Source organism: Carassius carassius, chromosome 21 (genome assembly GCF_963082965.1).
Source record: "Carassius carassius chromosome 21, fCarCar2.1, whole genome shotgun sequence".
In the NCBI taxonomy this organism is placed as follows: domain Eukaryota; kingdom Metazoa; phylum Chordata; class Actinopteri; order Cypriniformes; family Cyprinidae; genus Carassius; species Carassius carassius.
In genome coordinates this window covers 20935363-20959266 of record NC_081775.1, presented here as the reverse complement: position 1 = coordinate 20959266, position 23904 = coordinate 20935363, and the positions used below count along the sequence as shown (strand labels likewise).

At 35.0% G+C, this 23904-nt stretch overlaps 1 protein-coding gene across 3 annotated transcripts in view; it reads right to left on the bottom strand.

The window, feature by feature from the left end:
• The window catches only part of nphp4 (nephronophthisis 4), a 159874-nt gene that overhangs the window by 52663 nt on the left and 83307 nt on the right, over window positions 1-23904 (bottom strand). For all 3 annotated transcript variants that reach the window (XM_059503769.1, XM_059503770.1, XM_059503771.1), the window contains 2 exons: window positions 15128-15298; window positions 11333-11462 (listed from right to left, as the gene is read on the bottom strand). In XM_059503769.1, the coding sequence (XP_059359752.1) occupies window positions 11333-11462; window positions 15128-15298 (301 nt within the window). The remainder of the gene's footprint in view (window positions 1-11332; window positions 11463-15127; window positions 15299-23904) is intronic.

The window sequence follows — 23904 nt, the reverse complement described above, 5'->3', positions numbered from 1 at the left end:
ATTTCAATTGGAGTGGATTAGAGATTAGACTGTACAGAAATTGAAATCTACTCGCTTATACACACTATATTCACATAGTCACGTAATGCTGATGTTGTTAACATTAACAATTTGAGAATAAAGTATAGCAATAATAATAATTTGATAAATTAATAAATATATATTTATTACCATTGGTAAATAGATATAATCACCATTGGTAGCTCATTTTTTATTATTATGGGGTTTTTTTCTCAGTTGGTCAGAACAAATATGGCATACTTGTTACTTTCTTGTTCAGCTGACAATATCCAGTAAAAATTCTTATTTGGGTCATATTTCCAAGACGTAGGCTAGAATCTGTGATTGCAAAGTACAGTAAATATCCAAACTGGTGCGGTGACTGACTGCCATACATACTCCTCAGAACTGGAGCCGTGCCAGTGCACAACCCATGCAAGGAAGATAATTCCGCAAAAAGATACAAATGCAGGTTTTCAAGGAGGCAAAATTTACGGACTGCAGATTTAAATTACATTTTTAAATACTCGTAATCAGACTACAGTTAATTTTTATGGATTACATGATTACATATTCACACAATAGCAATACAATATTCATAATTTATTGATTCTCCCTAATTCCTCTTTTTTATCTTTTAAAATGTTCATTTCTAAAATAGACTATTTCTTATATACACTCAGAAAGTGTGTCATTCACACAAAGACCAGTTATAAGTCAGGTGGCATCTGACCATTTAATTTACAAAAATCATTTCAGGTTTAAAAAGTTTTTCAATATTGCATCAACTGCTGATGAACACATACATTTTTTTATTTGAATGATCACTCTGTAGGTTAACCATGTATTTCTGTGTCTTTAGAAGGATTTTGTTTTTCAAACACATTAAAATGCACAAATGCATGCATTCACAATTCAATTTCTCATCTAATCCTCTTTCATCATATATATTTACTTGAAGTAACCCTGAGATTTTAAAATACATATTTTATTAATTAAAAATCACATTTGCATGTTCACAGTTCTCTGTCGTTGGTTAACGTCAAATGACATTTGAGTAAACAAATAAATATGTAATTTTTTTAGTAAGGGTTTTATGTTGATGTCATAATGACTTATTTTATTTAACATTTTCATGGTTTATTTAATAATTAGCTCTTTTATTAAACTTATAAGGAACTCACCCCTGCAGGTCCTTCATAAACCCCAGTTTAGGAAATCTTGATGTAAAATAATGTTTAATGCACTTCATGTTGTTAATAACAATGAATGGAATGCATGTTCTTTAATCTTTGTATTTTTATATCAATATGGTACAAGATTATCAACCAATGTGATAAACAAGATAGGTCAAAAATAATCTAAAAGTAATCTAAAAGTAGTCTGATTATGTATCCTAAAATGTGAAATTTAATGGACTACGTTATAACTACAATTTGTGTCATGAAATTATCAATCAGCAATGGATTATAATTTGTAAATAATCTACCCAGCTCTGTGTATCACGTATAACTTCATTGGCCTGTCTACATTTTCTATACATATATTTATTGTCAATATCATTACTGATCAATTTAATACATCCTTGCTGTTCACAAAAGACACACGTTAGTTCCAGATGTAATTGCTAATCATCTCGTCTGACCACCTGTGATCAAATCACCTGAGACGGATGTTAACAATGGGTGTAAACCGGGCCAAAGTATGAGGAAACTGAATGACAGATTCTCATTTCCAACGAATGCTGTGCATTTGTGCTCCTTTATCTGATCTAAACCTCATCAAACACAATTACCAGATGCTTGGTTGAGAAGGCCATAAGATGCCTTATGTTAAACCAGACACTTTTTATGACTCACTCTTGTTTTCGGAAACTGATTTTTATAAGATAAGCGCCTGACAAGTGTGAAATCCTGTGAGAGTCTGAAATTGGGCACTTGGGATTTGACACCAATAGAAGTTATGTAACTCAACAGAATTTGCTAAACCATCTGTGCTTATGGGACATGGCTGAACAAATAAGTGTACATTAATAAATTCTTTAAAATTAAGAGTGAAGCCAAAACCAAAAAAGCCCATATCTGCTTTAATATAGGAGCTACAAGGGGTAGCTCTCTAATGTTCTGGCTTTTTATTGAATGTCAGACCCTTGATGTGTCCATCCATTAAGTGTAAAACACCTGGTTAACGGGTCTGAGGGGGTTTGCACTTCAGGCTATTGTGACTTCCCAAAAGCCTCTCTGAGTAAATGTTCTGGATGGATTTTTATTTAAGGAGAACATCCTCTCAGCCACCCTGGTGTGCTTTGTCAGCTGGATTTTCACCTCCCTGTCTGGAACAACAGATATCTAACCTGCCTGGTGATTTTTTTGAGTTTGTGAAGGGAACATTAACGATTAACCTGTCTGATAACCAGACGGACGTGACAAGAGACTCTAATTAACCTGCTTGACCCAGAGAATGTATTTCTTTTTAAGCGCAAAAAAAAACAAATTAAAAAGCTGCTGCTTTGAAATGAAAAGAAAAAAAATGTATATAGTGCAATTTTTGAATCTCATTTAAAAGTCATGCGATTTAGATGTTCGTGAGTAAAACTCTCCCATGAAAAAATGACATTTCATATTTAAATTGTATCAGTATAAAAAAATTACAATACATCCACAATGTGCCACTGCCGCTACCATTTAAATTTTTTTGCGTTTTTAGTAAAAAAATATATATATATATATATACTGTATATATATATTTATATATATACTGTATATATATATATATATATATATATATATATATATATATATATATTTCTTTATGCTCACCAAGGCAACATTTATATTAATATGGTAATTTTGCAAAACAATTATTATTATTTTTATTATATTTTATAACCAATAACCAAATAATTTCCACATATTTTAAAATGTAATTGATTCTAGTGATGACAAAGTTGAATTTTCACAAGCCATTACTGCAGTCTTCAGTGTCACATGATCCTTCAGAAAACATTCTCATATGCTGATTATGTGCTTAAGAAACATTTCTTACTATCAGTTTTGAAAATGGTTCTTCTGATGAATAATTTAGCAGAAACTGTGATAATTTTTTTCAAGTTTTTTGATTAATAAAAAGTTTCAAAGAACAGAATTTGTTTGAAATAAAAATCTTATGTAGTTTTATAAATGTCTAGCTTTATCATGGTCACTTTTGATCAGTTGAAGTCACCCTTTCTGAAAAGTATAACTTTGTTTAAAAAAAAAATAATCTAGTAAGGTATCTATTCAAAAATAATATATATATATGGCCAAGACACCAGTATGGATGCTTAAACAAGCTATAAAATGCCTAAATATTCCGAAATGAAACGAGACACTAAAATAACATGATTGCTGGAACTGTCAAAGAGGACATCCAGAGATGTGTCTGCATGTTGTGGTGTTTCCTTGCTGAGTGAAGGTGACCACACTGTTGGATGACAACATGTCTCTCAGTAATACCTCCGTCTGATGCTCAATCTGTTTCTGCTACATGTGTGAACTCATCACCCCTTCCAACACACTTTCTCTCTCTCTTTCTCACTCACCTTCTGTCTTACACCCTACCTCTCATTTACACTTCCTCTACTTTCTTCGCGCCCTCTTATTCCCTCATGTGTAACTTTCACTCACACCTTTTTAATCAAATTTTGGGAGGTTTTTGGAGAAACTCCAAAATGCAGTATATTTCTTCCCATTAATCCTGATATGACAGAACAATGGAGAGAAAGACAAGTGATGACCAATTACCTCACATCTTGCTCTCTTTCTGACAACTCATTACACTCAGAAATCCAAAATCACATCAAACGATGCATTAGAAAACAACCTTAAAAAAATGCACATACATATATACAGTTTGATTGGCAGCATCAGCTACTTCGAAGTATTTAGTCTCAGAAACGAGATCTCTGGAGACAGAAACCAATCAACTCTTGATTGACTTTCTGCATAATTCGGACGGACAGGTTGCCACATCGGCGGTGATTCACACGGGCTAATCGAACTGCTGACATGTGCACTATGAAAACCGCTCGCATGAATATGCATGGATGTTATCACAACTACACATTCATTATGAATCATGCATTGGTAAATACTGTGCACGACTGGCTAAAGGGCAAAATCACAGGCGATCTACTTGCGTTTGATCAGCACTCATCGGTACTAGATAGAACAACCAACATCAAAGAGAGAAATTAACACATTCTGATCATCGCTGCCTGTGTTTTGCACTCTTCTCTTGCTCTCAGGCTTTTTGACAGTCAGAACACATCAAAACAATGCACATTTTTGCTGTGAAGAGATGGGAGAAGTTTATAAGGTTGTTCACAAAATATTAGAAGATTTGTTTTTAAGCATTTAAAGCCAAGCATGTACATTTTATATTTAAATTCTAAAGACAACTATGAATAAGCCCCCTGAATAGTGTGAAAACATTACATCCTGACCAACCAACTGTTACTCAACCAATGGCACTAGCTGTAGGTTATCTGTCAATATTAATAAATAAATCTCAGAGACACAAGTAGAGATATAAAAATGGTAAGGTGTTTGAAGATTCATGCATGCTGGGAGTCCATGTCTTAGAAAAGAGTGCGAGAGAGAGAGAGAAATTATAGATTTGGACGAGTGCCTGGCCCTCGGGCCAGAAGCTTCATCCCTCTTTGCCCAAGAAGGTACAGCTCAAGTGAGGAGGAGTTAAAAGAAGCAAGAGTGAAAGAAGAAGACAGCAAGCATATGCTACTGTCGTCTTTCATTCTGCCCCTGACTAGATGACTTGGCAAAACCTGGGATATTCAAATTGACCAGATCACATTTCACCCACACAGCACTATAGAAGTCATGCTGGTGGGTCAGACCCCCAACCTCCAAACAACTCACCCACCAGCAGCTGATCTCTATCTGAAACTGTGAAATGCGAGATATGCAAAAACTCCCTTTTAATTGGAAGGCAGAGATTGTGACGGAAAAGTCATTAGTACTCATTAATTTTGTAATTATTTCCCCCCAACATATTAAGGGTGATGAATTTGGGCATGACAATTCTTTCTCGAACTATTGAGTGTCAGATCCACAGCAATTCATAACAAAAATGTCAAATAAATTATTCACAGGACATAGAAACAGGACATAATACTTTAACAGGCAAATACAAAAAGACTGAATAAGATTTATTCAAATATGCTTAAATATATTTATATAAAAATATATACAGATATGTCCATATATATTTGGACACAGGCACATTTTTTTATTCTTTTAGCCACTGATCAAAACATTTTCAAGTTACAGTTATATAAAAGGATCTCTCCATGCAAGTGAAACAGACAATTGTTATACTTCAAAAAAAAAAAAAAAAAAAATTCCATCCGAGAGATAGCAGGAACATTAGAAGTGGCAGAATCAACAGCATGGTATGAGAAAAAAAGAACGCACTTGTCAGCTCAGCAACATAAAAAGACCTAGACGTCCACAGAGGACAACAGTGGTGGATGATCGGAGGATCCTCTCCAAGGTCTAGAAAAACCCTTTCATAACATCCATGTCACTGTGCAAGTCTACAATCAAGAGAAGATTTCATGAGAGCTAATACAGAGGGTTCACCACAAGGTGCAACCAAGGCCAGATTAGACTTAGTAAAGATAGTGCCGGTGTACTTGGCATGCCATCTCTCGCTTTGCGAGTTTGTCTTTGTTTTATTCGTGATTTTATATTTTTATGTGATAAACACCTCTGCTTTGTTCACCTATGACCGGCAAATGCTTTTGGATATTAAATCATCAATGGACAGAGCAAGCGTTTTGCGGTAAAGGTGAAGGCGAGTTTTACTTCTTCTAATGCGACCCACTCTCATTTCCTCAAACTACCATTTGAACGGGAAGAAAGGCGGTCTTTCTCCGGGCGCCCTTCTGAATCTTCGTATAAGTGGATTTTACCGGTGCGTCCATGCGACAGAGCCATATCATCATGCTATCAGATCCCTCGACTTTGCAGACGGAAGGCGAACATGCAGAGTCTCCGACAAGTTCGCTGCGAATCAACCCTGGAGGAGGTATCTACTGAATTAATAATGGCAGTGATGAATGTGCGTTCGTTATCAAATAAGACATTTATTTTAAATAACTTTTTTTACTGAACGTAACTTAGACTTTTTATTATTGTCTGAGACGTGGCTAATTCCTGACGATTTAAGCCCATTCATGGATCTGTTACGTCTGGACTGTGGCTTTCTTAATACTCCACACATCACAAGTCGTGGTGGAGGTCTGGCATCTATTTTTAAGAATAGTTTTTCGTGTCAGCTATTATCTGCCGGCACTTTTTTAAGCTTTGAACTGCAGTTATTTCTGACTAATCAAGTTGCATGTGCTTTGATATATCGACCGGCTGCATACAACAAGGATTTTATTTCGGAGTTTACTGATTTTTTAAGTGAAATTGTACTGAAATATGATAAATTGCTACTAGTGGGTGATTTCAACATACATGTGTGTTGTCCTACCAAGCCACTGGTAAAAGACTTTTTGAATGTAATCGATTCTTTCAATCTTATACAGCACGTGAATAAACCCACTCATGTTCAAGGTCATATTTTAGACTTAGTTTTGACTTATGGTTTATCTATTACTGATGTTGAAATATCAGATCAAGCTTTCTCTGACCATAAGTCAATTATTTTTAAGATGTTGACACCACGTGTTGAAAAACCTAGAGCTCAAAGCCAACTACGACGGGCTTTAAATGCTGGAGCAATAGATCGATTTTTATTTTCTCTTAATGTGGACTCCTCACTTGAGGTGCTATATTCTGTTTGTTTATCCCTCTTGGACTCAGTAGCCCCACTTCATGTCAAAAAGTGCAAATTTAGATCCGAGCCCTGGCTGAATGATGCGACTCGTGCGTTGAGGATAACCTGTAGAAAATTTGAACGAAAATGGAAAAAAGATAAGTTACAGGTATCTTTTCAAATGTTACGGTATCAGAATACCGTACAGATGGCTAAGAGGAATTACTTTGCTGAAGAAATTACAAAAAATAGTAGTAAGCCGCAAGTTTTATTTAATATAGTAAATTCAGTTTTTAATCCAAAATTAGATGTGCTATTCCATTACTTGTGAGACTTTTTTGGATTATTTTGTCCGAAAGATCTCGGATATTAAAACTACAATCAAACCTAGTTTGTTTGATCCTGCTGTTGTTCGGCCACCATTTGTTACATTTGACCATTTTGAAATGATCTCTTTGCAGTCACTAGCTGAGGTAATCAAGCAGTCAAAACTAAGTGACTGTTCATTAGACATTATTCCAGCTAAATTGCTAAATGAAGCATTTGATGTTCTTGGCCACAGTATTTTAGTCATTATAAACAATAGTCTTTTAACTGGAGTTGTTCCTAAACATTTTAAATACGCTCTTGTCCAGCCCCTTTTGAAAAAAACTAATTTGGACCCTGCTGTTGTATCAAATTACCGGCCAATCTCGAAGTGACCTTTTTTGTCCAAGGTTTTGGAGAAGGTCGTTTTGAATCAAATAAATCGCTTTTTGATTCAGAACGATATCTTTGAAGTTTTTCAGTCAGGTTTTAGGGCTTTTCACAGTACTGAGTCTGCCTTGATCAGGGGTTTAAATGATTAGTCGACTCAGGGTATTCAGCAGTTCTTGTTTTACTGGACCTTAGCGCTGCGTTTGATACCATTGACCATGACATTTTACTCTCACGTCTAGAAAATGTAGTAGGAATTCAAGGTACAGCGCTTGCATGGTTCAAGTCTTTTCTTTTAAATAGAACCTTTTCGGTAAATATTGGTCGAGATAGTTCACAACCTGCTTCTCTGCTCAGTGGGGTTCCACAGGGGTCCATTCTTGGCCCAATCTTGTTTTCCTTGTATTTGCTATACCCCTTGGGTAAATTTTTAGCAAGCATGGAATCCCCTTTCACTTTTATGCAGATGATATGCAAATTTATCTCCCTCTGAAAAAAAACATCAAGAACCAAATAGAGTTGTTGCGTAATTGTAAACATGACATTAAATAATGGTTATCTTTAAATTTTTTAAAACTAAATGAAGAGAAAACTGAAGTCGTGTGATTTGGAGTTCCACATAATCTTGATGATCTGGGTGATTTAGCCCCCTTTTGTAAGCCATTAGTCCGGAATTTAGGTGTTCTTTTCGACGGTGATCTCAGGTTTGAGAGACAAATTTATTCTGTCGTTAAGTCTTGTTTCTATCATTTGAGATTAATAGCGAAAGTGAAACCATTTCTGTCCACTCGTGACCTCGAAAAGCTCATTCGTGCATTTATATTTACAAGACTAGATTACTGCAATGCACTTTAGGTCGGCATAAATAAGTCACTGATTAAACGCTTACAACTAGTTCAAAACGCCGCTGCGAGACTTTTGACGGGTACTCGTAAGCGAGACCATATTACCCCAGTATTGAGCTCTTTAAATTGGCTACCGATTGACTACAGAATAAATTTTAAAATTTAAATTTTTGTTCATAAATCACTGCATGGTATGACTCCGTTGTACCTGGCAAATCTTTTTGAGAAATACAAACCAAAACGGTCCTTGAGGTCAGCTGACCAGCTGGTTTTAACGACTCCAAGAACAAAGCGGAGAAGTGGAGATCGAGCTTTTGTAGCGATAGCTCCTAAACTCTGGAATGATCTACCCCTTTCTATCAGATTGGAACGTACATTTACTGTTTTTAAACATAAGCTTAAAGAATACCTCCTAGCTCTAGCATTCAATTGGGTATAGTAGTTGCTTTTGTAGGTTATCAAACTGAGGGGTTTATTTCATTATTTATATGTGGTGTTAATGATGTATGTTTTTATGATTGCTTATGTGTTTGTACAGCACTTTGTTCAATGACAAGTTGTGTAAAAGTGCTTGATAAATAAATAAGGAAAGGAAAGACTTTGCCAAAAAACAACTAAAAAGCCAGATTACTTCTGGAAAAGCATTCTTTGGACTGCTGAAATTGAAATCAACCTGTACCAGAATGACGGGAAGAAAAAAGTATGGAGAAGGCTTGGAATCGCTGATGATCCAAAGCATATGACAGCATCTGTGAAACATGGTGGAGCAGTGTGATGGCATGAGCATGCATGGCTTCCACTGGCACTGGGTTACTGGTGTTTATTGATGAGGTGACAGAAGACAGAAGCAGCCAGAAGAATTCTGAAGTGTAAAAGTATATAGTCTCTGCCCAGATTCAGTCAAATGGAAGTTGATTGGACAGTGCTTCATAGTACAAATGGACGATGTCCCAAAACATACAGCAAAAGCAACCCAAGAGGACCCAACCCAAGAGGTCTTTGAAGGAAAAAAAAAAAAAAGATTATTACCTGATGGCCAAGTCAATCTCCTGATCTCACCTAGACTGAGCATGCATTTCATTTGCTAAAGGCAAAAACTAAAGGCAGAAAGATCCACAAACAAACAACAACTAAAGCCTGCTGCAGTAACTGGCAAAGCATCACAAATTAAGAAACCCAATCTCTGGTGATGTCTGTAAGTTCTAGACTATTAAGGCAGTCATTGCCTGCAAAGGATTCTCAACAAAATATTAAAAATGAACATTTTATTAATATATTTATTTTATTAATATAAATATATTTAATTACATTTGAGCCCCTGAAAATGAGAGGACTGTGCATAAAAATGGTTGTAATTCCTAAGCATTTTATGTTATATTTTTGTTCAGTCCCTTTAATTAAAGCTAATTAAAGCTGAATTAAAGTCTGCACTTTAATTTTATTTGAACTGTTTATTTTTAATTATGTTCTGGTGGCATAAATTATGAAAATTGTGTCAGTGTCCAAATATATATGGACCTAACTGTATATATTTAAAATAAGTCTATTAATGCTAACAGTTTTGGCCAGTGCAAACCATCTTTTGGTTTTAAAATAGTACTGTCAGGATTTACTACGATGAAAATGGACAGTTTTTTTTGCGTCTGATCTTACTGAATATACATTTGTAGGAGCTTCCCTTTCAGATGCAAAATGAATGGGAGGGGAGTTTTCAAATGAATCACGAAACAAGATTTACTAACGTTTTGCGCTCGTGAAATTACTGGTAATTATGCATTGTCAGTAAATCAATCGCAGAAATTTCCACGCACATCTTTCATTCTAATTTGTCAATTAAAAGAACTATTTTCTTTTTTAATATATTTTCGAATGTAATTGATTCTTGTGATGGCATTTTCAGCAGTCATTACTCACATGATCTTATTATTACTACTGTTGAAAATACATATTTTTGTAGAAACCATGATTTAAAAAAAATTCTGGATTCTTTTATGAATAGAATGTAAAAATCTGTTATTTTTTATAGAAACTTTTTCTAACTTTATAAAAAATACATTTACATTTACTGTCACTTTTGATCAATTTAATGCATCCATGTTGAATGGAAGTAATACTTTCTATCTGACAAAGAATCTAAAAAACCTTTGGGAGATCTTCCTATTGTTAACCTCCTGTCTTAGAGGTTAAATGCTCCGGGTGTGTGTTCACTGCTGTGTGTGTGCACTTTGGATGGGTTAAATGCAGAGCACGAATTCTGAGTATGGTTCAACATACTTGGCTGTATGTAATTTCACTTCACTTCACTTTTCACTTTCACTTTGTAATAAAGACAGCAAACAAACAGTTTTGTACATCATGAGACGCACAGGTATGGTACTCCAAAGGACAGTTTGACAACAACTCAACCAACAAAAATGAGTAACCCAGAACTTCAGATGCCTATTTATACACTGGAATTACAAATTTAAGAATCTGTTTAAAATCTGTCCTCACATAACATCAAATGAATAAACTAAAGGGAATTACAATGTATTTCGTATTTGAGGTAAAGATGATGATATCAGATTAATAAATCTGTTAAGCAAAGTTCATCTCCCAGGTGCTTTGTCTCTAAGCACAACGTACAGATCCCTAGTCAGACATTGATGACTCAAAAAAGAATCCCGCTGAAGATACAGCACAGTCTCCTGGTCTTTCCTTCTGAGTTCCTCTACAATAGTCAATAAAAAGATTAAGCATATTCTTGTAAAACACTTAAAAAAGCCTATTTTTCAATGACTAATGCAAGACAATTGGCTGGATATGTAGCAGCACCGAAGAAAGACCTTCTACTGAGAGTGGTGTTTAATTTCTGTGTCGAATCTTTGATTAAATCTCTGGATGGAGCATCACAGCCTTGTAAATCTGCACAAGGTGCAAATGAAAGGTCTCACATCCAAGCAGAAAAACAACAATAAACCCTGACTCACCTTGGGGTGCTGAAAGTAACTTCTTAGGTGGCGATGTTTCCCGGTGGCTCACATTCAATGCCGTGCTGCAAGAAGCTTCTTCCACACTAGGTGGAAACTTGAACTTGATGACACATTTCCCCGAATTAGTCTGTGAGAAAATTGCAAAACTTTCTTTCAAGGGAGTGTACTGTATTCATGAATGTTTACCAGATGTTGAGTACTTTGTGTTATTTCTCTCAAATGCTCAACCTAGTTTTGTCTACTTTCCACGTTTCAATTTCTTTTTCAACCCTAATTAAAGTCAAAGTGTGTCATTTTTCGATATTTAAATACTTTTTTCTGTACCAGTTCTAAATAAGTCATCTGAAGATTGATTTTCCCAAAAGGTTTCACAAAATTGCTCCCTGTCATAGAAAAACTGGCTCAACCAATGTAGTATGTTTGGGGACAAGATTACGTTTATCTGACCAATAGCAGATGAACAGAAATCACACACTTGACCTTCAAATAACCGCTATGCTACTATATGACATAAACGAAACCTTTTAGCTCAACGTAATTAGTCTTTACACTTCCAAACAAACCCAAACAAGCAGGTGTTGTGACCTCCAGAGTGTGAAATCCCCACACACTGGATCCAAATCCAAACTTATTCATCACCACTGATGAAGCATTTAGTGTAACTACGGCCTGGGAAAGTTGCCATGGTGAAAGAGCCACGGGAACTACAGCCCACAATTTCCTAATCATGTTAATCGACTTTAATATGACATCAGTGCAATAGAAGAGACGGATAACAGGCTAATGAAAGAGTAATGATGGTTCTAGCAGCTAGAGGACAACTTGGACACTTTGTTGAGCTGTTCCTGTTAAAATGGCCTTCGACTAGGAAATGTTCGAGACCTTGTAAAAAGAGGATGTCTGGTTTATTGTCAGCTAATGAACAACATCATGTTATAATGTCATTCAGGACTGATTAGACCAATAGCGTGACTGTCAAAATGAGCCACACATTAAAATCTAGTTGTAGGGGGCTAATACATCTCAGTTGTCTGCAACTTTTTTGACATAAAGTGCCTTTATCAAATTAGTATAATTACTAGGCAATGTACAATAACAAAAGAGTTTTAAAATGCCCAGGTAAGATCGAGAATAAAAACCAAAAGGCTGTGCAAACTTTACAACAAACATTTTGTTATCATTTACTCACCCTTCTATCATTCCAAGCCTGTATAAGTTTCTTTGTTATGTTGAACACAAAAGTAGATATTTTAAAGAGCCAAACATTTTGACTTCCATACCACCCTCTACGGACACCTTGGCAATTGAATCGCCATTGGCTAGTACATTTTTTAGTTTACTCGCCAGACTGACACATACATACTGTATAATACTGTATATGTTTTTAAAACGGCACAGCTTTTTAAATACCTGAAAGTACATACTTAACATCAGTCAGTCAAGCATTATAATATGATATATGGATAATCAAGTACTATTTAATGATAGAACTTTAGTAATTATAATTCATAACCATGTATGAATGCACAGACATTTTAACTGAATTTAGGACTGGTGGTGGTGCTTTTGTTAGTCATTCAGTGTTTCTATAAAAAAAAATGAATTAAGAAAAAATAATTAATAATAATACTGATAAGATGATAATAATAATCCGAATTCTACTACTAACAACAGTAAAACATGCACTAAGGATGAACGAGCTGCTGGATTCATGAATATTAATCAGGTTGTGTCCATTCACGGGAACTGATTTGCTGAAATCAAAACAGGGACGATAATAAGGGAGCACCAGCCAATGAGATTGTCGTTTGCGCATAAGTTCCGCCCACTACCGGAAAACCCGGCAGTTCTTAAAAACTGACGAAAAAAAATCCAAAAGGACCTCCGTTATTTTGACAGGAAAATACAACAAAGAACATCGTTTACATATAACACGTCAACTCTGCATGATATGTAAGACTCGCTCGCTCTCTCTCTTTCTCACTTCGCGCATGTGATAGAAAGTGACGCAAGTCGTGCGCCTTCACACTAGAGTTTAAGGCTAATATTATACATCATTTAGTCGCCAGAGTGAAGATTTAGTTGCATATGCGAGTGATTTACTCGCAATGTAGAGGGTTGTCCATAGTAGGAAAAGAAATACTCTGGAAGTCAGTAGGGACCAAACCAGCATTCTTCAAAAAATCTTCTTTTGTGTTCATTATAAGAAATAAACTTATACATGCTTGGAATGAGATGAGGGTAAGTAAATGATGACAAAAAAATATAGATTTTTGGGTGAACTATCCCTTTAAGATGTCTGAATCAATAATTTCAACTTGGTATTCTTTTTCATAATAGCTAAATCTGTTGGACCCCCCCCCCCCTTTATTTTCTACAATGTTTTTCCTTTATTAACAGCTTTGAGAGTAAAATGCATGAAGAAAAGCCAACCATACTGTACCTTTCTGCTCATTCACGCAGCATTTTCCACAGTGCACATTTTGTCACACCTTTACAGTATTTGGCTTCCCAATTAGCTCATAACTGACACAAAACAATCTGCGTGACGCTGAAGAAATACTGCAACAGAAAGTTTGGCATGCAGATGCCAATGACTTCAACAGATCTACAATAAACAAATATATGCACTACTCTACAAAAGTTTGGAGCCATTTTATTCAGCAATGATTCATTGAATTGATCAACAGAAACATTCAAATTCATAATAATCACAAAAAATAATATTTTAAATAAATACGGTTTTTGAAATCTCTATCTATAAAAGAATTCTGAAAAAAGTATCAGATTCCACAAAAATATTAAGCAGCGTAACGGTTTTCAACATTTATAACAATACTTAAAAATGTTTCTTGACTATTAAAAATACCAGTAAATACCTGGCTTTACCAGTAAAGGGATTATTTACCTTTAAAATATATTAAAATAGTAAACAGTTATTTTAAATTGCAATATTGTAATTGTAATGTAAAAAAAAATACCATCAGCTGACTGACCCCAAACTTGATATAATAAAACAAATGTTTATTCTACAATAAATATGCAAAATAAAAAAATAAAAAAGAGATTGCTGACCTACTGTAAACCTACAGTACAGACCAAAAGTTTGGACACACCTTCTCATTCAAAGAGTTTTCTTTATTTTCATGACTATGAAAATTGTAGATTCACACTGAAGGCATCAAAACTATTAATTAACACATGTGGAATTATATATGGAATTATATACATAACAAAAAAGTGTGAAACAACTGAAAATATGTCATATTCTAGGTTCTTCAAAAAAGCCACCTTTTGCTTTGATCACTGCTTTGCACCTAAACCATCTCGATTGGGTTCAGGTCCGGTGACTGTGGAGGCCAGGTCATCTGGCGCAGCACCCCATCACTCTCCTTCTTGGTCAAATAGCCCTTGATGCCTTCAATGTGACTCTACAATTTTCATAGTCATGAAAATAAAGAAAACTCTTTGAATGAGAAGGTGTCCAAACTTTTGGTCTGTACTGTACATGAGTTTCCACACATGTGGTCCTTATGAGTGATAAAAAAATTCCAACTGCTCTTATTTTGTCTTCTTTCTTAATCAGTGCCATTAATGCCACAACAGAGTCAGATTTCTTTTCGCACTATGCTCTTAACATATAATTACATAATTAGTTTGTCACCATTAATTTAATTGCAACCTTCTGATTAGAGGCATTGCATAAGGACTCAAAAACAGCCTGCATGGGAGTGGCACATCGTGTGATTTTACTATTATTCCAATGTGTGTTTGTATGTGTTCAATCATTACCTGCTGTGTGCTTTCAGAATAGACCATGACACCCCAAGGGTTGGGGAGAGCACCGCCCTGCAAGTGGAGGCACACATTCTCTCCAGGGCCCTCAGGATCCGAAAACAGACTCCAAGCACACCAACGCACACATTGCATAAACGCTGCTCTGGGCACAGCTGTGGATGTCATCTAGCAAAAGAAACCGAGAAAGAGACATTTCACTCTCTGTTTGTCCCCAGATAGCATCGTCTGATGTTTCAAGTCATCAGAACGGGCTGTCGCTCTTTGAATATGACTTACTTGGTTAGATGGATAAAGTCAAAGTTTCTTGGAAGAAACCAAGATTTAGGTATTAGTTTTTGGACTATTTGCACTATTATTAACTTACCCCAAAATGAAAATTCTGTCATTAAATACTCACCCGCATGTCGATCCAAACCTGTAAAATCAAATTAGGATGTATTTGATGAAATCCGAGAGCTCTCTGACCCTCCATCAACAAAACTGACACATTCAAGGCCCAGAAAGGTAGTAAGGATATTGTTAAAATAGTCCATATGACATCAGTGGTTCAACTGTAATGTTATGAATCTACAAGAACACTTTTTGTGCTCAAAGTAAAGGTTTTTTTTTTTTTTTACACACAAAAAGTATTCTCGTAGCTTACTACCTTACTATGTTTCTGGGCCTTGAATGTGTCAGAAAGCTTTTGGATTTCATCAAAAATATCTTAATTTGTGTTCTGAAAATGAACAAAGGTCTTACGGGTTTGGAACAACATAAGATTTAAAATGTTGATTGAACAATCCCTCTAAGTATAAAACACAGAAAATGTAAATTTAATCATTTAAATATATATAAAAAAAGATAAAATATATACACATTTTTAATTTAAAAAAATGTATTTATACAGTACAGACCAAAAGTTTGGACACACCTTCTCATTCAAAGAGTTTTCTTTATTTTCATGACTATGAAAATTGTAGAGTCACACTGAAGGCATCAAGGGCTATTTGAGCAAGAAGGAGAGTGATGGGGTGCTGCGCCAGATGACCTGGCCTCCACAGTCACTGGACCTGAACCCAATTGAGATGGTTTAGGGGTGAGCTGGACCTCAGACAGAAGGCAAAAGGGCCAACAAGTGCTAAGCATCTCTCGGGGAACTCCTTCAAGACTGTTGGAAGACCATTTCAGGTGACTACCTCTTGAAGCTCATCAAGAGAATGCCAAGAGTGTGCAAAGCAGTAATCAAAGCAAAAGGTGGCTACTTTGAAGAACCTAGAATATGACATATTTTCAGTTGTTTCACACTTTTTTGTTATGTATATAATTTCATTTATAATTCCACATGTGTTAATTCATAGTTTTGATGCCTTCAGTGTGAATCTACAATTTTCATAGTCATGAAAATAAAGAAAACTCTTTGAATGAGAAGGTGTGTCCAAACTTTTGGTCTGTACTGTATATATATATGTATTAAATTAATTATATATAGAGTGAGTGATTTCTTATTTGAACACTGTGCTGCCAGAAACACTTTCCAGAATCTAACATCAGTAGCTATAATCACAGATAGAAGAATTACATGAACCTTTTATCTCACAACATGTACAAAACATATACACAAACTAAACAGAGTGAGAAAATGAGAAGGACAGAGAAAAAAGATGGAGAACTGAGCCTCCTCTCGGCTTAGCTATGATCCCTTGGGATCTGGCATTAAAGCCAATCAATAAATGAGCTGGTCAGGCTCAGCTCACCTTAATTAATCATGATAGAAAAAGAGCAAGGGAGCGAAGGAATTATTCAGGCCCACTTTCTCTCACTCCCACCTCCCTCGGAGGTTTGATGTATCTGGCCAGTGATATATAGGCTGTATGGTAAATACTCTCCAGTTCAGCAAAGAGCGTTAATACAAGAGCTTTATCTCTCTCACAGAGATGTATTTCACACTTCACACAGTGAGAGAGAGACAATGAGTGAAAGAGAGAGAGTGAGAGATTTACAATCACCTTCAGTGATAAGGACAACAGTCCCTCAGTCTCTCAGACCTATCAGCCTTGAGTACAAATGTCACAAATGAACTCAATTATGATCTTTCATAAGAAACCTGGTTCTCAGAGAAAATACTGTCATTTCCTTTCACAGCCAAAGACAAAACTAAAATACAATGAAGAAAATACACCAATTTAAAATGTAATTGATTGAAAATTTTAATTGATATATAATAGATATATATTTAAAGACTATTACTAATGTGTTTTATTGTTTAATAAGACAAAACTAAAATACAATGAAGAAAATACACCAATTTAAAATGTAATTGACTGAAAATTTTAATTGATATATAATAGATATATATTTAAAGACTATTACTAATGTGTTTTATTGTTTAATGATAGATTCATTTCAAATATTTCAATGTAATACTTTTATGATACATGATACATTATTAAAAATGATGTATAATTAATTTCAAATACATTATTTTAACAACCCTAATGTTATAATTAACTTTTTAAAAAATGGGGTGCCAAAGACTAGGCCTCAGTAAAAGTCTGAGATTCAAAATCTTTTTTATTTATGTACATTATAATGTAAACAAATAAATAAATTGATAAATAAATAAATATGTAAGATTATGTGCTATTTCTAGATTACTAAGCAAATAAACCAAGTGATCAAGTAAACTACTTTGAATAAACTGTCAGATGTTCTTGCTTCCACTGAAGCTCAAAATGCTCTTTGGCTCATTCTGAAATCATGCTAAAGAACATGATCATCATCAGCCTTATGGAGTTGATGCAGCTCAAGTGTCGCCATTAAACCAAAATGAACTCATATGCACTCTTCAATTACTGACACCTGGAGAGGTACATAGCACATTCTGGGATATTAACTGGTAACCATATTTCTAAATAAAGCACCAGCTCCAAGAGACACTTTCTTTCTAATAGCATTCTATTCATAAAGGTGCAGACTCGGCATATGGCCAATTTTCCACTAAGGAGACGTTTCCTACAAATCCTTAGATAATCCTTAGAACAGTTCAGATATTTAAACTGAAGTTCCCCAGCTTTTGTTCAACCTAACATGGGCTGAAGATGGAAATAATCGCTGCTACATAATTTACCCTGAATCCTTCTCGTCAGCTCCCAAGCTCCCCTCTCACTGGAGTCAACACAATTTCATTCTGGAGCATTTCCCGCTCTGCAAGAGCTTTTGAAGAGATTGATGCGGAATTTCTCTCTGGAGATGACTATGATTAGAATGATGTCTTTTATATAATACATTAATTGCTATCTTTCCTGCCTATTGACTGAGAAACAAGAAACGGCATTGATATACAGCCGCAACATCAAGGTTCAGAGAAGCCCGGATTAATTAAATATTTTGAAATGGAAGTAGCTACCGACTAGGAGTGGGTGATAAAACATGTGTAACAGTATGTTGGATCTGGGCAGCTCTTAAAGTGACAGCAGTCTAATATTCCTGCACTCATTCATGTTAATCAAATGACAAAAGAGAGAAAATCTCTCACTGCTCTTGACTAAATCACTTTTGTAAACTTAAGTAATCCATATTTAATTTACACAGTGAAGAATACGCAGTGTTTTTATACATTTGATTAAACGAAGTATGTAGCATTTCTTATTTATTTGTTCTACTCTAGTTTTTTGTACCATTGCTTGAAATTATTTTCTTCTTTTTTCCCCCAGACCTTTTGCTTTCTGCATTTCCACCGTGGTCTAAAGTACCGTGAAGATTAGGCAAATAGTCTGGTGACGTAGGTCTGCACGTGTTTCTCAATAGAAAGTGGAAAGGTCCGGTTATGACATTTTGAGTGTGCCAAAATGTCAAAAAAAGACTTGGATAAATTATTCAAAGTAATATCTATAATATTTTTCTAAAAAACTGATTTTTTTTTCATACTGCCTTTAAAACTACAGTATAAAGCTTCAGAGCAATAAAAAAAAATATGAATGTGGCCTGAATGACTGTAAATGGTAGATTGAAATGTAGTTAAAATGTCACTGTGAAGCAAAATATCAAGAAGTTTTCTAACTATTTGCATATTAACTTGTCTGAAGCAAGATGGATTATAAAGAAATAATTACAATAAATCAAACCATTATCAGATATAAACTGAAGCTGTGGACTTTAAAAGCACGGTGATGAAACTCCCAGAACTCCAGTTGTAAAATGAATCAGAGGTATTGCGTATGATTTCAACACTGCTCAGAACAAACCCTATGGACACAAGCAATCATAAGTAACTCTTTTAAAATGGCAGAAAACTCAAATGTGCCCAGACAGTAACAAAGCAATGACATGGCACCCAAGTCAGCAATGATCATAAAACACACACCATAATGTCCTTTACCCTCAGCTTCCACACAATAAATCAAAGCAGGGCGGAATCACTGCTAGCTCTGGAAACACATTGATAACTGCTGGTTTTGGTAACAAGCTGAGCTATTAAAGAGGCTGGTGGTGTGGTGGTTGGCACGAGGCTTCGGGCAGGGGTGCAAGGCTGCAGTGAGCTGCAGCCCAGTGTGAAGAACTGTCAGCGGGTGTGAGCTATGCTACATTGGGTCTGCCAGCAGGACTGATGGGAAGGGGATGAGCAGGCGGAATAGTAATGAAGTATCCATCCTTAAGTCCAGTCGTGTAGCAAACTTCAGTAAGAACTGTGTGGCAAACACACTTTAAAGCAGCAGAATAAAACATCCAAACACAATCTACTGCAGAATTGTTCTGAAATTCTAAACCTTATCAATTCTGTACAACAAGCTGGGAATTACAGAACACCGTATTTCACAATACAACCATCTTGGTTAAAGTAAAAGTAGCATTAAAGGAGTCCTAAATATGGATAATAAAATTATGTTCCCACTTAGCCCATTTAGTAACTTCACCAAAAAAAAAAAAATACATTAGCAAAATTGCAATAAAACTGATGGTGGAAAAATTACATACACAAACATATTCAAGAGTCTTCAAATATGCATATTAAACCATTTAAAATCAGATAATCAAGCACTATGAAAGATAGGGATTAGGGATGGGACGATAACCGGTTTTATTGATAACCGTGATAAAATGTGCTGAAGGTTAGTAATATCGTTTAAAAATGAATTATCATTAAAACCGTGTTTGATTATCGCGGTTTTAATAACTCACTATTAAATCATGTCCAGCCAGCAACATTCTGACGCAAGCGCAGCGCACAATGTTTTTTTTGTTTTTTTCGAGAAGGAATGGCGAAAGTCAGTGACTTTTCTATGCTTCTACACTTTTCATTGTAAGGAAGGAAATGCCACAGAATTTAATCTTTCTTTAAATTAAGTGCATAGAGTTGCTTGTTTTATTAGTTGTTTGTTGATTATTAAATATAAAACTTGCTGAAATGTTTTCAGTGTGAGCATCAACTATTTTTGAACACTTTCATCTCGTTTCAACAAAACCGTGATAATATTGATAATCGTGATAATTTTAGTCACTATAATCGTGATATTAAATTTTCATACCGTCCCATCCCTAATAGGGATGCATCGATCTGATAATCAGTATCGGTATCGCCTCCGATACTGACATTTTCTGCCAGATCGGGTATCAGTCAGACGAGGCCGATCCAAATTTGATATAGTGCGTAGAGTTATTGATAAGCCCCACAAAAGGTACAAAACATTATAAAGCACTATAAAGCGTTCTGAAGCAGTCCCATAGTCTAATGTGAAGTATAGATGAATATTTAAAGGGATAGTTCACCCAAAAATCTATATTATGTCATTAATAACTCACCCTCATGTCGTTCCAAACCCGTGAGACCTCCGTTTATCTTCGGAACACAGTTTAAGATATTTTAGATTAAGTCCGAGAGCTCTCAGTGCCTCCATTGAAACTGTGTGTACAGTATACTGTCCATGTCCAGAAAGGTAATAAAAACATCATCAAAGTAGTCCATGTGACATCAGAGGGTCAGTTAGAATTTTTTGAAGCATCGAAAATACATTTTGTTCCAAAATAGCAAAAACTACGACTTTGTTCAGCATTGTCTTCTCTTCAGTCTCTGTTGTGAGAGAGTTCAAATCAAAGCAGTTTTATGATATCCAGTTCGTGAACGAATTATTAGATGTAACCGGATCTTTTTGAAACAGTTCACCAAATCGAACTGAATAGTTTTAAACGGTTCACATCTCCAATACGCATTAATCCACAAATGACATAAGATGTTAACTTTTTTAATGTGGCTGACACTCCCTCTGAGTTCAAACAAACCAATATCCCGGAGTAATGCATGCACTCAAACAGTACACTGACTGAACTGCAGTGAAGAGAGAACTGAAGATGAAGACCGAGCCGAGTCAGATAATGAACAAAAGACTGACTCGTTCTCGTGTTCTGTGTTCTGAAGATAAACAGAGGTCTCACGGGTTTGGAACGACATGAGGGTGAGTTATTAATGACATAATTTAGATTTTTGGGTGAACTATCCCTTTAAGTCAAGTTCACGTAAACTGTTCTCTCCGCTGCGTCTGTCTGTCATCCTCCATTCAGCATTCAAACTGCGTTCGGTTACTACAGTCAAAAAGATGAAACTCTCTTCAAGAGTGCTAAATAACTGAGATTTGAAACTGTTAAAAGGAAAGGCTAAAAAAAAAAAATTGCACAGATATAATACACTATGCAGCAATATCTCCTTTTTAATTTGGCACGCTGCGCACTATGACTCCATGTTGCTTCAAGTGCATCATTATGCGCACGGGATGCACATAAGCACTTTGTGCCGCTCTGTATGCCATACCCTTTCGTAGTATACTTTTGAGCAATGAAAGATTATCAGTAGTTATTTTCTATCATATTTTGCTGCCTTCATTACTGTGTTATGCATTTAAAAGAAATGTCTTTTAATTTTATAGAATATATATATATATATATATATTAGTGCTGTCAATCGATTAAAAACTTTAACTAGATTAATCACACATTTTTTCTGTGATTAATCCCAATTAATCGCAATAAAAAAAGAAATGTTTTGTACGTTTTTAATATATTTTTTTAATGTAATAATTTCACAGTTAATCAAATTAATGTTGAAACAACATAAAGACAGTATATTTTAAATACTTGTTTAAATGGCATCTTTTTATGAATGAAGGCCAGTATTACTGATATTAATACAGCTACTGATTTTTTTTAATTTTTTTACATTTATTATTAGGCTTCAAAAATATAACAGTTTTTAATTTAAGTAAACTTAAAACAATGCTAACATAAACCCATAATAAATGTCATGTTTACTCCTGCCCTTCCTGTCTTAACAGTTAGGAAATATACAGAAATGTAATAAAGTTATCAAAGTTATATGCAGTCTGCACTGCATAAACTATAAATTAAATAGTTAATCCTTATTAAAGCTACAAAAGTTATTTAGTCAAGAGCAGCGAGTCATTTTCTCTGTTCCCTTTGTTCTTTAACTTTACTGACAGAAAGCTTTATTGGCTGCTGTCCCTTTAAGAGCAGACAGACACGCGGATCTCACCGTTTATATACTGTCTATGGATCTCGCCTCATTCTCTCACAACTCTTTTTGTTCATTTTAGACTTTATATAAATCATTTAAGATTGCTCTTATGAGGATAATCGACAAAACTGGCACTTTGGGATGTTTATTGTTAGTTCAAGCGCTTAAGAGAACTGGATTCTGGCGCCCTGTCTATGCATTGTGTGTGTGTGTGTGTGTGTGTGTGTGTGTGTACGTGTGTATGTGTCATATAAGGGCATTCACAGACAGCGCATTCTCTTTTGTCTTGCCGTGCTTGAAATGTTTAAAAGCATTTAAATGAATAAGAGCGTGATAATATGTAAAGCTAGCCAACGGATGGAAGAAAATACGGATGCTGCGTTAATTGCGTTAAATATTTTGACACGTTAAACCAGACAAAAATTAATCGCATGCGTTAACGCGTTAACGTTGACAGCACTAATATATATATATATATATATATATATATATATATATATATCCTGCATGTTCTGCGTGTCTCTTTTAATGAATGGCACAGACGCGCGTTTCATTTACTACACACAGAAGCGCTCCTGACCCTTGCAGTGATTTCAGCATCTGCCGTCTCACTAAATGAGGATGGAAACACAGGAACAACGTCTCAAAAACTGCTCTGAGGGACACTTCATCAGCTTTGTACCATTTGATTTGAGTAAAACTAGCATCATACCACACATACAGTACTGTAAATGTATCCGAGGCAATAAAAGTCCAGTACTAATTTTCAGTAGAATGGACATAGCCAGCTACTACTTCTACTTCTACAAACATTTTACAAAAAATATTTTTTAAGGATTAATCACACAACATTTCTTCCATGTTTTAATTTTAATAATTAATCTCCATTGTTTGCCAAAAAAATAGTTTTCTTAATTTTCAATAATTAAAAGATAAATGATAAATTAAATAAATGATTTATGCTTTCGTTGTAATAACCATAAAAATCTAAACACAACACAGAATTTCTGAGGAAAAAAAAATCATAAGGCTACTTTAAGAAAAAAATTTATTAATAAATTAAGTTGTTTATACATTCAAATAATTAGACATGCTAAAACACAGAAATAGGTAACAATAAAAATTATAAATAATATAGTGAGGAAAAAAATCATAGGGCCCTAAAAGTGTAATTTTTGTTAAACTTTTAATAAATTTAAGTGAAAATGTATACGTTGATTGTAATTGATAAAAATTTATTTAACTATTAAAAGGGAGTTGAGAAAAA